Source organism: Lissotriton vulgaris, chromosome 6, assembly GCF_964263255.1.
Source record: "Lissotriton vulgaris chromosome 6, aLisVul1.2, whole genome shotgun sequence".
Classification (NCBI taxonomy): domain Eukaryota; kingdom Metazoa; phylum Chordata; class Amphibia; order Caudata; family Salamandridae; genus Lissotriton; species Lissotriton vulgaris.
This window is the reverse complement of record NC_141694.1, coordinates 1,567,154,613-1,567,170,316: the sequence shown is the minus strand read 5'-3', so window position 1 is coordinate 1,567,170,316 and position 15,704 is coordinate 1,567,154,613. Positions and strand designations below refer to the sequence as shown.

Sequence of the window (15,704 nt, the reverse complement as noted above, 5' to 3'; positions counted from 1 at the left end):
TCCCCCACCGGAGCGGGTAATGGACGAGGGGGAAGTAGCACCTCAGGGCTTAGACCCGGCCGGGCCCTGGTTTGCGGAGGAGGATTGTTAACTCCCTCTGGCGCTTTTGGAACGGCCGCTGCTGGTACTGCTGCTGCTGCTGTTGCTGCTGTCCAGCCTGCCGGTCTTGCCCTCTTGCGCACCGTAACGCCTTTGGAACGGGCGGAAGGTCTTCGTCTGTTCCTTCGGCTTCTCCAACCCGACAGCCGTCAGGGTTTCAGCCTCCGCCTTCATGTGGGCCATCTCCTAATCCGCATGTTTGCCGAACAGGGTCGCTCCTGAAAACGGGAGGTTGGCGACCCTCTGCTGCACCTTGGGCTTCAGTGACGTTAGACGCAGCCAGGCGTGGCAGGTTGACCCCATGGCAGTACCCGTGGGCTGCCAAGAGCGAGGAATCCGCAGCCAAGCTTATCACCTGGTTGGAGACCATCATCCCCTCATTAATGATCTCTAGGAAATCCTCCCTTCTGTCCTAGGGAAGGTGTTCCAGGAACTGCTACACGGACTCCCATAAGGCCAGGTCGTAACAACCTAACAGAGCCGAGGCACTCGCGGCCTTCATAGAAGTGGAGGCCGTACCGCAGACTTTCCTGCCTGCTGAGTCCATCAAACGGCTCTCCTTGTCAGGAGGCACCGTCGACGGCGGGGCGGTGGAGTGTTGTTTTCTCGCCGCAGTCACTATCACTGAGTCCGGTACAGGGTCCGAGCGAAGGAATGCCGGGTCTGAGTCCGGGGCCCTGTATTTCTTTTGCAGCATGGAAGGTGCCGATCTTGTAGAGGCAGGGGTGAGGAAGAGCTCCATGGCAGTTTCCTCCAGCCCTGGCACAAAGGGCAACAAGGGGCGAGACAGCTGTTTCTTATGCAGGGTCTTGAAGATGACTGAAGTCGATGGCGTGGGCACCGTGAGTGTAATGCCCAGTTTCGCCGCCTCGCGTAACAACACCTCTTGGAAGGAGACGATGTCGTCTACCGGAGACACCCTCGTCCGAGGGGAGTCCGACACCGTATGGCGGAACCTAGACCTGTCCCTCCTGTGGCGCCATCTGGACCGTGTGGAAGAACGCCGGTCACTTCTGGATCAGTCCCTCCGCCTGGAGCGAGATCTCGACCTCCTTGGCCTTGGTTTGTCCACTGGCCGTAAAGGAGGGATCCTAAGACGTGGCAGTCACGTAGGTGGTGTAGGAAGATGAGGCAAAGAGAGAGACCTCGGCGGAGGTGGTCGGTGGAGGAGGTTTAAGAAGAGGGGGAGGAGGCAGTGGAGGCGTAGGATTACGCGGAGGAGGGTCCTTGGACAGCGGGGAAGGCGTAGGCATCCTGGGCCGTGATGGCGAAAAGGCCTGGGAGTACTCCGAGTCCGGATACTCTACCACTCTCTTCTTTTCTGCGCTGGCCTTGATGGGGGTGATCTAGAGGCCGACCTCCTTGTGGATGAGCGACGGTACCGCTGCGACTGTGGAAGCCAAGGAAAGGCTGTCTACAGAGACCTGGGACTCCGTCCTGGTCTGAGAACGCCCCCTAGACGTCTATCTTCTCCTTCTCGACGCTGACCTCTTTTTCGACGTCGAGCGTGTCGGCGTCGAACGCCTTCTCGACGTCGATGATCTTCTTCTCGACGTCGATGATGTTCCTCTTCTCGACGTCGAAGATCTTTGTCTCGACGACGAACGTCGAGTCGACGTCGAACGGCGGTGTCGCCTCGACGGCGAGCACCGATGCCTTCCAGACCCTTCACGGCGTCGATGGCGTCTCGAGGACGAAACGGTCATCAACGTCAACCTCGTCTGAGGTCTCGACGACACTCCCCTCCACGTCGAACGGCGACGTCGCTTCGACCGAGAGCCCTGGGGAGACGGGGAGCAGATGGTGGTCATCCCTCTCGACGTTGAGGCTGTCGACGTCGACGGAGCCCTGGAACGTTTTCTGGCCTTCTCTTTCCTGGGGAGCCCCCCAGAGGCCGAAGTGCGGGCAGAGGAAGAGGTCTCTCCATGCTCAGACCCACCTCAATCTTGCTGTCTTCTTTACTCCAGTCCTCGTAGCCGAGTCTTCGCCCTGTCCTTCGAGGTCCTGTTGGAGAACTGCTGGCCGATCTCACAATTCCCAGGTACATGAGAAGAATGAAGACATAGGATACACACCCTGTGTGGATCAGATTTGGCCTTCTTCCTGGCACACTCAGGGCAAAAACACGTCGAGTGAAACACTCTAAACACTTGAAAAGTGCAAAAAATTAGACAAAACACACAAAAAAGGGAGAGCTCAATGCTCCAGAGTCCTGCTAGCAGGAGCCGGAAAAAAGAACTGAAAGTGGAGGGAGTTGCTGTGCATTCTGGGATACCGAGAGTTCTGGAATGTTTCCTTAAAGGCACGGTATCCCTTATTAAGCCACATAATGGCAGCCTATGGGGGGCTTGTCTGTCCATCCTTCCTCTCTATCATTTCAACGATTTTGTGAAGGGGGAAGTTTCTCTATGGTGAAACTTGGCAGACTGTGCTGAAATTGATATTGGTGGAATATCCTTTGCATTTCTAGTTGAAGTACTGGACAGTGTAGCCTTGCAGGTATAGGCTGCATTATTTGACTTTAATTCTCTCTTAAGTGTCTATGCAGGACTGCACAGAAGAGAATTTAAGAGATTATTTTTGATTGCTCCGGGGTCCCCGCACATGAGGGGGACTATTCACTAGATTATGACTATACACAGAGATCCCCTACTACAGAAGTGGATGAACACGATAATGTTCGTAGATTACTTCAGTTCTGGACACATCCACTTTTTCACTTTGTCCAGATGACGAGTCACTATCTTCTTCTACAGTTATTTCTTCTTCTCCCACATTCACATTTTTATAGTATTGATTATTTTGTACCAGATACAACGTTGCCTTTTTCACTTTCCTAACATCCACTAATTCTTGCCGGACTTTCTTTCTCTTAGTAGGAATGCCCTAACAAGAATAACTGAAGGTTCATCTTCTACATTTTCTACACCAATTGTTTCAATATTTTTCTTTAAATCTAATCTAGAGGCAAATATACAACTCTTCTCTTTAATCCTCTCTGTAAATCTGAAGGAGGCAATTTCCCTGTCTTAGGCTCCATACGAACAATAGCCTGAAATGGATGCACACATTGAATAAGAATAGACTCATAGGTATTTAAATCCATCAGTTCAGAAGGAATATTTACCAACTCAAGATTATTATGCACAGCTCTAGCAGGCATTTTGTTCTCGTCTAATTTGTTATAACAATATTTACAAATACGCTGATCAGAACTCAAATCAAAACAATTCTGTGAAAACAATATTAAAATATGCTGCAGATTGACTGATGTCAAGGAGATGTGAAATGGGAGACTTTAATACAGATCAGTATTATTAAATCTGGTTTCAGTTGAGGAAGAGAGAAGCAGACCAATTAAAACGGCATGCACCAACTAATAAATCAAGTGTAAAACAACCCTGGAAACGTAGAAACTTGACCCTACGAATTCTGTCCAAAGCAAAACATTCCCATACTTCAATATGCCAATAATCGATTGTAATAACAGATCTTAAGGCTAATGGGCTGAGAAATCAGAAGCTGTACTATACATTGCGTTAGTAATAAAAAAAATTAAGGATATATATCAGACACCCTTATTTACATTTGTTTACATCACCTGTAATAGTTCAGAAAAGTGAGAAGGCTAAAAGTAATAAAACACTTACCACAAGATAAAAGCAATTTAACACTCTCTAATTTTCCATACTGGGCTGCAATAAACAGAGGTGTAATTCCAAAGTCATCTTTGCTCTCTTTGTCAACCCCTTGCTCAAGCAGCAATTTCATTATCTCAGTAGAAGCCTAAAAGAAAGATAATTGTGTTACAAACATTTTTTTTAAACAATCAGCATATTGATCTTTATCATCGCAGGACTACTTTCCCTAAATGTAAACGTTTGCATTCTGTGATTTTATGTAACATAAATGTATTATAAATTTGAGGTACAGTAGTTAGGAAATGCCTATTTTATATGCACATGCCATGTGAAAGTGGTTCTTTTGACATAGTTAGTCCCCACTTTTTGCTTAATGCTCGATATGATTTCGAAATAAGTGCACTGGGTCCCTGCTAACCAGGTTCCCAGAGCCAGAACTCTTTGCCAAAACTGTACCACAATAGGCACAACTTCACCACCCTTATAAGACCCTAGTAATTTGTGCCCCTGGTAACTAGGGCATGGTTACTGAAGAGGGTGCTGTAGGGCTGCAGCATGTATTATGTCAGCCCGGGGAACCCTCACCAAGACCATACACACTGCCACTGCAGGCTGCATGTCTTGGTACAGAGAATTCGAAAAAGTCAACATGGCAGACAGACACTGCATGAGATAAAGGTTAAGTCACTCCTACTGCAGACCTTAAAGCGCTAAGGCTGGGTGCACTATATCCCATGTATGGACATATCTGCATGAGCAGATATGACCCTGCAATATCTAAGCCATTCTTGGATATTATAAGTGCACATGGAAGCTACAAAGAGTGCATGGGCTGGATACATATCATTACAAGTTTCTTAGCTCCATGATGACTTCACTGTACCCTAAGAGGTTTGGTACCGTCTAACCCAGAAACCTGGAGAGATCCAGACAAGAATCAAATATCAATGGGATCAGGGTAGATGCCCTGGGAGTCACTGATGCCAGTATTACCATAGTGGATGAGCAACTTGTGTCCTCAGATCAATAACTGCTTGGCGAGGCAATACAGTCCTCAAAGCTGACAATCAGTCTAAGGTGCATTCAATGGACTTGGTGTTCTTAGATTGGGGAGAGGTTAGTGGCCTCAAAAGAGTAGTGGTATATTCTGCTATTCCTGTACAGTGTCTGATTGGCAATGATTTGGAGAACTAGAGTGAAGTAGGAGCTCGCACAGCTTAGTTTTTTAAAGGTGATCCGTTTTGTACACGTGTAGTGTGCTACGAGAGGAAACACTGTCTGGCCAAGCAGTGTGAAATCCAAGGAACTCGTACAAAGCTCACTCTATTAAGAGAGAGCACCTCTGTGCACAACAAGAAGGACCCGTAGGTCTAATTCATTCAAACATCAAAAGTTAATGCAGATTAAACGACAAATAGTTCATTAAGTATTCACTGTTTATTCAACAGTTGTTAAAATTGCTGCTTCATAATCAACGTAAGATATCCAAAATTAAATTTCCATCATCAGATAAATCATTTTGAAGCAGGTTATCACAAATCCCGATGCATTTCGGGCCACGCCCTTCTTCAGGGGTTACTCTACAAAAACAATCCAAAAAACACAATTTAGTCATGTATCCGAATGTCATTGCAAGAAAAAAATAGCATAAAGGAGTGCTCACTTACAAGTAGTGCGATTGAAAGAAGGGTGCAGGAATAAAGGTAAACGCAAATTAGAGGGTGTACACGATGGTAAAACAATAATAATTATCAAACGTAAAGAAAGGTTAAAAAGTAGTCACCCCGTGTGGGAAAGAGAATCACCCTGTGTTAATACATGTGAAATAAAAGTGGTAGAAAAGAGTAAAGCGGAATTAGCAGTAGAAAGATAAGGTCCAAACTAACGGAACCCAAGTGAAGGAAGTTAGACGAGGAAAGGAGTAGTCCCAAGGCGGGTACTTACTTAAAGACGAGGTTGGAAAACTACGCGGAGTTCCGCGGAGTCAGTGTTAGTCAGCGGAGCAGCTGAACCGAAGTGAAATACAGACGTGTGAGAACAAAGAGATGAAAAGAGGACTGGTAATCGAACATGGAAAGAGACGTAACCACTCACTAGAAAGGTGAAAGGCAGAGGCCATGTTGGAAAGGAGGGTGTCGAACCGAAGAAGATATCTAATAATGGAAAACGTGACTTAAAAAAGAGTAATACAGAAAAATGTTCGCTTTCACCAGAGGTCGCAATGTGAAAGAAATATTGAGTCAACCCTCTTCTACCGTTATTCCTATTGTCTACACGGGTCTCAAACCTTGTTACAACTGTAACAATTGTAGTAACTGTATCCCTGGGAACAAAACCACTCACCCCATGAAAGGACACGTTATTAAACTCAGAGTGAATGCTACGTGCAACAGTAGCAATGTCATTTATATGTTGAAATGCCCCTGTGGCAAATGCTACATTGGACACACTGAGAGAACAATCCGTGTGCGTATCCTTGAACACAAAAGCAACATTCGCACACAAAACTTGAAATCCAGTGTGGCCTCTCATTTTCTGGAAAACAGACACAGTGTGGCTCAATTGAAATTTCAAATACTTGAGCAAGTCAAAGTCACTGGGAACAATAAGAATACCCTTCTCAAAAGAGAGAACTTCTGGATCCGCCTTATGTCCACCATGGTACCCCATGGACTTAACGATCGCATGGAATTTCTATGTTACCTGTAATGCATTGTCATACTTTATTGATTCATTTTTCTGTATTACTCTTTTTTAAGTCACGTTTTCCATTATTAGATATCTTCTTCGGTTCGACACCCTCCTTTCCAACATGGCCTCTGCCTTTCACCTTTCTAGTGAGTGGTTACGTCTCTTTCCATGTTCGATTACCAGTCCTCTTTTCATCTCTTTGTTCTCACACGTCTGTATTTCACTTCGGTTCAGCTGCTCCGCTGACTAACACTGACTCCGCGGAACTCCGCGTAGTTTTCCAACCTCGTTTTTAAGTAAGTACCCGCCTTGGGACTACTCCTTTCCTCGTCTAACTTCCTTCACTTGGGTTCCGTTAGTTTGGACCTTATCTTTCTACTGCTAATTCCGCTTTACTCTTTTCTACCACTTTTATTTCACATGTATTAACACAGGGTGATTCTCTTTCCCCCACAGGGTGACTACTTTCTAACCTTTCTTTACGTTTGATAATTATTATTGTTTTACCATCGTGTACACCCTCTAATTTGCGTTTACCTTTATTCCTGCACCCTTCTTTCAATCGCACTACTTGTAAGTGAGCACTCCTTTATGCTATTTTTTTCTTGCAATGACATTCGGATACATGACTGAATTGTGTTTTTTGGATTGTTTTTGTAGAGTAACCCCTGAAGAAGGGCGTGGCCCGAAATGCATCGGGATTTGTGATAACCTGCTTCAAAATGATTTATCTGATGATGGAAATTTAATTTTGGATATCTTACGTTGATTATGAAGCAGCAATTTCAACAACTGTTGAATAAACAGTGAATCCTTAATGAACTATTCGTCGTTTAATCTGCATTAACTTTTGATGTTTAAATGAATTAGACCTACGGGTCCTTCTTGTTGTACACACAGGTGCTCTCTCTTAATAGAGTGAGCTTTGTACGAATGATTTGGAGTACTCAGCATGGGCTGAGGTAGAAAAGAAAACCCATGCAGCAATGCTGGGAATACCTGAATGGGTGTGTGTGAAAACCAGAACACAGTGAAGAACCCAGGAGAAAAATAAGTATTGGAGCCTGAAATTAAGAATCAACCTTCAAGAGAAAGGACAAGACATCTGGGAAGCCAGCTTCTATTCAGACACCAGACCAATTCCCATCTCCTCAGGGAGAAGACTTGAAAGCCCCAAAGGGAACTGAGCCACAGGAGCTTGGGCCTTATATGGCAGAGCTTTTGGGCCCAGTGGACCCTCTGGGGAAGATCTGTGCCCAACTCTTGAAAGCCAGAGGCAGAAAGCTGTTGATCAAGAAAAGAAAAGTGTTGATGGTTCCCACAGGACCTATGGGGAGGAGGGACTGCTATACACTGAGGCCAAATGCCCCAAATCTGATGCCACTCTGAGAGTGGTAGTGCCTCAGCAGTTTAGAGAGTTTCTCCTAACATTGGTCCATGACATTCCTCTAGCTGGGTATCTTGGCCAGACTAAAACTGGGAGTAGGTTCGTCAACCACTTCCACTGGCCAGGAATGTCCCAGAAGGAGAAGGAGTTTTGCAAATCCTGTGCCACCTCTCAAGCCAGTGGCAAGGCAGGTAGCCAACTAAAGGCCCCCTTAATTCCACTTCCAGTGGTTGGGGTACCCTTTAAGAGGGGTGGGACTGACATTGTTGGACCCCTTGAACCCCTAAACAGCACCAGGAAAACGATTTATATTAGTGGTAGTGGATCATGCCAGTAGGTATCTTGAGGCAATTTCCACAAGGGCAACCACAACCCATGCAGTGGCCACAGCCTTCCTTGGAATTTTTACTAGGGGTTGAGCTTCCAAAGGAGGTAGATCAGACAGGGGGACAAACCTTATGTCTGCATACCTGAAACATATGTGAACTGAGTGTGGGGTGACCTATAGGTTCACTACACAATATCATCCGCAAATAAATGGGCTTCTTGAAAGGTTTAACAAGAGCCTATGATTGGTGGATTTACTGAAAAACACAGAAGGAGTTGGAACGCCTTACAACCATGCCTGCTTTTTGCTTACAGAGAGGTGCCACAAAAGGGAGCAGGGTTTCCCCCTTTGAACTTTTGTTTGGACACTCTGAAAGGGGACCACTTTGTCTTGTGAAGAAAGGATGAGAGACCTCTCAAAGAACCTAAGAAGGATACTGTGGATTATGTGTTTGGCCTCTGTTAGAAAAGTAAGTCCCTTTGTCCAAATAGGGACCCTTGCTTCTAGTAAGGGTAAGGGGTATATACACTTTAGATAACCCCTTGATAGCTTGGCACGAACAGACAGGCTTATCCCAAAGGTAAAGTGTAAAGTATTTGTACTCAAAACACACAGCAATACAGTGATAACACCACAAATGGACACCACACCAGTTTAAAATAATAGATTATCTGTATCTAAACCCAACAAGACCAGAATAACAAAAATCCATCATACAGGTAACAAGATATGACTTTAGAACAGTTATTGCAAAAATAAAGGTTGCAGAAAACAAACAGCTCCACCTGAGGCTATTGCGACGTTGTTAAAGCAATAAATCCAAATTATGGCGCTGACCGCAAGGAGCGCAGCGTTGGGCACGGAGTCACATGGACTCCCAAACAAACAGTACCTTGGACACAAAGTCTATGACGATGCACGGCGATGTGGAGGTGAGGCGTCTGTGCCGAGGTCAAGGCCGGCTCTGGCGAGGCGTTGTGTCCGAGAGGAGGTGACGCGTCGAGTCCACGACAGGGAAAGACAGTCGCTTCAGCGGTGAGGCATTAGTTTTGGTGACGATGCAAAGTTTGGGAGTTCATGGAGTCACCGTCGGCGGTTAGCGTCACCGCAATAACAATATGCAGGTGCTGGCAATGACAGATGCCCATAATTTGTAGGCATCGGCAAGTACGGAGCTGCGGTGCAGGCCGGGTTTGTGCGTCATTCACTTCACGTGCGGTGCCCGAAGCCTAAGTGCAGTTCGCGGCATCATAGCAATGTCACTAACGGCGTTTGAGACACGTTTTCTTACTTCTCGTAGGTTTCCGCCAGCTCCCAACAGCAGGAACACATCCAGAGGTCCAAAACTGGAATAGGCACCTCCTGGCATGTTAGAACTCTCAGCAAGAGGGTTCAGGGGAGCTGGGGGTGAAGTATTTGTGTCCTGAGACTTCAGAACAGGAGGCCGGCACACACAGGCCCTTGGAGATCTTCTTCAAGCAGGTACAAAGCAAAGTTCCTGTATCTTGAAACACACAGCTAAAACGTTTCACCCACAAAGGGCTTCCTCAGGGCTGTTAAAATAACAATAGAATATCATATACAAGTTCCATCACATATTCAGTCAATATACAACCCATGTGGAAGTCATGAAGTATGACATGCCATGATCTATTTTGGGATTGAGGGCACAATAAGTATGATTTGACCATAAAGGAGTGTGGTGTTCCCTTCAGTTCATTGTGGTTTTGGGTTGTGTATTGGCTGAATATGTGATGGAACTTGTACAAGATATTCTATTGTTATTTTAACAGCCCTGAGGAACCCCTTTGTGGGTGAAACATGTTGGCTGTGTGTTTCAAGATACAAGAATAAAGAAGAGATTTCTACACATTCAAGTCTCCCAAAAAATATTGTCATACTTTGTTTGCATATTATATGCTGTTTAATGTGTGCCTCTCTTTGCCAGTCACTCTAATACTGTTTAGGTCTTGTGGCAGTGGACTTACAGAGGTGGGCATGGTTTATTTTTAATTTCAAATGCGGATCCATATAGTGATTAAGGAGTAAGTGCGGCTGTAATTAGTTTCCTCGCTGCCATTAGTTTTGTTTAAAACCAAAGCAAAGTTCCAGTCTTTGTCCTCTCCTTGGCCAAAACAACAACTGCAGGCCGACCTCACACAGCACACGGCAAAAGGCCAGTACTTGTCTTTGGCAAAGTTTCCTCTTGAGTCCAGAAGTAATCTAAAGTTCTGGGGTTTAAGGTCAACCACTTATACCCCACTTTGTCTTTGTTCTTCTGTGCAAGGGTCTCTGAGCCCACTCCAAACCAGTTCTGTCTTCAATGGTGTAGTACGACCACAGTGGGTGGCGACAGTATTGTACAAGGGAGACAGGCCCTATTCAGGTGCAAAGAAGTCTCCTTCCACTACTCCAAATGCGGCCAAGCCCCAGTGGCTGTCTACAGTGAATGCACATCCCCAGCCCGTCACCAGACAGTCAATCCACAAACAGGCACACAGAAGGGTTAAACAAGAAAATGGTTACTTTCTAAAAGTGGCATTTTCAAACACATAATTAAACAAGCATTTGCAATGCAATAGGTCTCGCATTTGCGAGAGTTTAAGCTATTGGCATTGTATTTGACAATGCCTTTTGTTCATGTTTTAAAAACCAACACGTAAATAAAAGGCATTGCCATTTACAATGCCAATAGCTCAAACTCTCACAACTGCGAGACCTATTGCATTGCAAATGCCTGTTCATTTATCAAGTTAAGCATAGGCTAAACAAAATCAAAATATGATGAATACTGCTGGTTTATAAACCAAGACTTCTGAAGTTATTGCATATCACAGATTCCCTTGGCAGTAATACATATAGCCAGGTCCATAAACTTTACCCAAGAGAGCCAGACTGTAAGTAACCCACTCGGTGTACCAAAGGGCACAAGTAGATGTCGTTCGCAGGTCCACTTAGCCTATTCCAAGCTGGGTATATCAGCCATTCTAACTGCAATTAGACCTGTCAGCCATCCCTTCATCCTCCCAGGTTTTTCTTTCCCCGGACTCGAGATTAATTTATTTTTTTGTTTGTAATTTTATATAGCGCGAGCTTGAACAAAGACACTGGAGCGCTTTAAAAGAGCACAAGTTACATTACATAATGACTCTTTAATGTTTTGCAGCACCGGAGATTAAGTGATTACATTGAATCGCAAGATGTTGAACCAATGCAGACACTCTAACCCGGTTCCCCAGTTCCGTCATGGACAGCTCTGAACTTTACGCAGCTTTCATAGAGCAAACTCACCTTGTAACAATAGACATGTTGTGCAACTTGCGCCGAGCGTGAACAGGACTTCCGGAATCAACAGGGGCTGCTGGAGGGAGGAGCAAGGTTAGGGGATCCAATAGCCTGGCACTGGGAGAACTTCGAGGGACGTCACTGCTTATCCGCCGGCGTAGGCGCCTGGGCGCTCAGCGGGAAAATAAGTTACGGAAGGCGATGAGCTTACTCAGCTGAGGCAAGTGAACTTTGGAATAATAACAAGAAAGCAGTACTGAGGGAACTTTGTAAAAGGAACAAACTGAGCTCATATTACAGCGCACCTGATCTATGAGGTAAACAAGTGAGCGTGTAGCCCTAGGATTACAAACTGCCACTAAGATACTAAGAGAGCAGTACTGAGGGAACACCTTGTAAACCGAATACATTGAGTGCTTGTTACAGCGCACCCGACATGCTGTGAGGTAAACAAGTGGCCATGTAGCCCTCGGGTTACAGACTGCCACCAAGCCAGGCTGGATGTGGCCTTACGTCACGTCCGAGCTGCCAACTTTGGAGCTAAGGTTCGATCATCGGCGTCGCTCAGCTTCCTGTGATTCTGGGCAAATCACTTAATCTCCCCGTACCTACCAGAAATTAATGTGTCCTTGTGTAATGTAACTAGTGATAATGTAAAGCACTCCAATACTTCGGGTCGAGTTCGCAATATATACATCTGCAAGAAAAAACAGTGATGGAAGCCCTGCGTGTGCCCGGTGAGTGGGATTGGGAGGGGGTGTGTGTGCGCGTTTGTGTGTGTATGAAAGCCCTGCGTGTGGGGGGGGTGAGTATGTGCGCGTGGGAATGTGTGTGCGCATGCGTGAGTGTGGCTGTGTGTGCACGCGCATGAATGAGAGAGGCTGCTGAATGTTGAACAGGAGATGTGCACGTGCGCGTCCACAAGGTGAAATCCGCCGAGGGAAAGCGCGTGCCCATCCCCTGTCCAACATTCCCGGCAAGCCGGCGACATAAGGTCTTTCGCTGACGCGAGACCTAAAAACCATTGTTACTAAAAGATGTGTTATTAAACTCTGAGTTCAAAGAGCCTAAACTTTATTTCTCTTTCTTGTCCTGATGGGAAGTTATACTTGTAAGATGTTACAAATTATTTCCCATTCTATCCTATGGGACAGATAGCCTTTCAACAGTGAAAAACGAAATTGGTATTATTTCACTATCAGGACATGGCACACACACACCTGATCATGTACTCCCTTTCATATACACTGCACCCTGCCTAGGGTGGTACCTTGGGCCTACTATATGGGTGCCTTATATGGAAAAAAAGGAAGGTTAGGGCCTGGCAAGTGGGTGCACTTGCCAGGTCGACATGGCAGTTTAAAACTGCGCGCAGACACTGCAGTGGCAGGTCTGGGGTACCTTTTCAGGGCTACTCATGTGGGTGGAACAATCAGTGCTGCAGGCATACTAGTAGCATTTGATTTACAGGCCCTGGCAAACTCAGTGCACTTTACTAGGGACATACCAGTAAATCAAATATGCCAATCAGGGAGCAACCAATTGTAATAACAATTTACACAGAGAGCACTTGCACTTTTGACACTGATCAGCAGCGGTAAAGGGCCCAGAGTCCTATAGACAACAAAAACAGGTCAGGAAAAAATATAAGTAGGAAGCAAAACGTCTGGGTATAACCCTGCAAAAAGGGCCAAGTCCAACAGCCTCCTTTCCAGGATGGCCGAGCACATGAATAAAGGCAACAAAAATCTTGAGGCCAGCCAAGGGCTCTAGAGGCTCTGATATGACCAAAAGGCTGCCATGGTTGAGTTCTAACCAGGGCAGAGGGTGTTTGGATTTTGGAGTCTGTGGCTCCTTGCGCCCTCTGGGACAAATGGACTTGGTCCTGCACCTATCTAGTGCACCTTGGCATATGTAGGAACCCTAAGAGGGTCATACATGTAAATCACCTGAAATCCTATAATAACAGGGCTGACTAGCCATGCTTATGGTAACTGATGAGGATCAGGAACCAGAGAGTGAACCTCTCCCTAACCTCCTCTCTCACATCCTTAACAATGGCCTGGTTGGAGGAGTGGTCCTCTCAGACACCCTCACTGACCAACAGCAGAACGATTGCAGGCAAGTCGTAAATCAGTTTCATGAGCTCTTTTCTTTGGCCCTTGGTCAGACGAACTGCTGTACACATGATGTGGACACTAATGACAGTCTCCCTGTCAAAAACAAAATCTGCAGGCAGTCTGATCATGCCAAAGAAAGCATCAATGCTGGACAGGAACAGTCCAAACCGAACTGCCAGGCCAGGTCCTCCCTGGACCGGAAACAAGCATCCTGGGTCCGGTTTCAGGGTACATCACCCTTCTTCAGCCAGGCTAGCTTGAATCCAGTGGCACAGTGAGCAAGGGACCCACATCTGGGCATAACAATCCCACTTAGGGTGAAAAGTGTTATAGCAAACAAATGATGGACAGAACGCTGACAATGCAAACATTCTCCCCAGTCAAAGATCTGGGTTAAATCCATCGTTCTTTTGCCCACTACGCCACCCCAGTTTGAACCCAGCCATATGCAAATCAGTCTTGACCCAGTGCCCCACGCGAACAGTCCAGACCGAACTGCCAGGCCAGGTCCTCCCTGGACTGGAAACAAGCATCCTGGAACTGGTTTCAGGGTATGTCACCCTTCTTCAGCCAGGCTAGCTTGAATCCAGTGGCACAGTGAGCAACAAAACACCAAAAGACTAGCGTCTTCATCAAAAGGTCAGCAGGACATCAGGTTCAAAAACTGATCAGAAATGATGCCAACAGCACAAGGGGAATGCAAACCATAGCATTGATGCTTAAGCATTTCACCGGAATACCAAAGGAAGACATTTTCTAGGTCTAAGCTTGCTAGGCAGCATGGAGGACGTAATGACAATGTCAGTGATGGTTCAATAATTCCTAATGGAAGTATTTTAAGGGAAAATATTTATCTATTGTAGCATGTAGTTTAGTTTAAGGTTATTTGTTTGATTAATTAAAATCTTACAAAAATGTGACTTTAGAGAAAATATCAGCATCAATACACAATTAAAACATCATGCAAATAGTAAATGTAATTAAAAAGAGAGAGAAACAGAGAAAAATATAACTAGATAAAATTTTCGTTAAGACTTTTGGCAATCACATTTAAAAATTTTACAAAAGCAACATTCATTGGTAGGTCATTCGGGTTTAAGCACGCCATTATTGCTTGTCTGCAGGTTCTTATTTCTCGTGCGTTTAACAACCTCCTGAGGATTAACCTCCTTTCTGAGTCTATGGCAGGGCACAGACATACCAAGTGCACAATGTCTTCTTTTCCCCCCTTGCACAGTCTACATAACGTATGCCCCTCGTTTGACTTCCAGGGTGGAAGATGACACAAACCTGGCCATAGACCAAAGCGTGCTCCTATAAATGTTCGCTTACTTTGGACTGACCATGCGGTATGAAGGTATGGTTGGACTTGTTTTTTTTTGTAGCCGTTTATGATTGGCCATGAGTGCTTACGTTTTACTAATAGAGCTTTGTCTTTTAGCAGCGATAGGTGAGTAACCAGCTTATTGATTGTTTTTTTAAAGCTTTCCTGCGTTATTGTGTTTTCCCAGATTGCTGATATTCCGAATTCTTCTTTTGCGTTGTTTAGGTATTTCCACGCTTGCAGTTTCTGGTTATCTTTCACCTCTCTCCACAAAGCTATAGACAATTGATTATCCTGATCATTCTTTACTCTATTCCAAACTTTTAATATTTGGCCTTGCCGGACATATAGCTGATTGTTCATACCGAATTCCATCCTTATTTGCGCTTGTGAGGCATTACATGGTAGGGTGAATAATATTTTAAAGGTTTTTGCCACAGCATTATTGATAAGTACGGCATCCTTACCATTTAGCACTTCAGCACCATATGTTAAGGATGGTAATAGCTTGGCAGCTATGATTTTTAACAGTGGCCCGTATGACAGTGCAGATAGATTCTTTTGAAGGGTTCTAAATGCCGAAATCAAGCTGTTCGCCTTCCTTACAATATCTTCCCTTTGTGGTACAAAACTTCCGGTCTCATTGAAAAGGACACCGAGATATCGATAACTCTCCACTTGCTCTAGTTGTGTTTGTCCCAGCAACCATTTCATCTTTTGTCTTTTTCTTCCTGTCACAACCATTATTTTTGTTTTAGTCTCGTTTATTGTCATTTGGTTATCCTTTGCATATTTAATTGTACGATCGATCAGTCTTTGCAGTCCCACT

General features: G+C 45.3%; 1 protein-coding gene across 4 annotated transcripts in view; it reads right to left on the bottom strand.

Annotated features, from left to right (window-relative positions):
• The window catches only part of ASB3 (ankyrin repeat and SOCS box containing 3), a 404,583-nt gene that overhangs the window by 157,444 nt on the left and 231,435 nt on the right, over window positions 1-15,704 (bottom strand). For all 4 annotated transcript variants that reach the window (XM_086927737.1, XM_086927738.1, XM_086927740.1 and 1 more), the window contains exon 6: window positions 3,750-3,885. In XM_086927737.1, the coding sequence (XP_086783863.1) occupies window positions 3,750-3,885 (136 nt within the window). The remainder of the gene's footprint in view (window positions 1-3,749; window positions 3,886-15,704) is intronic.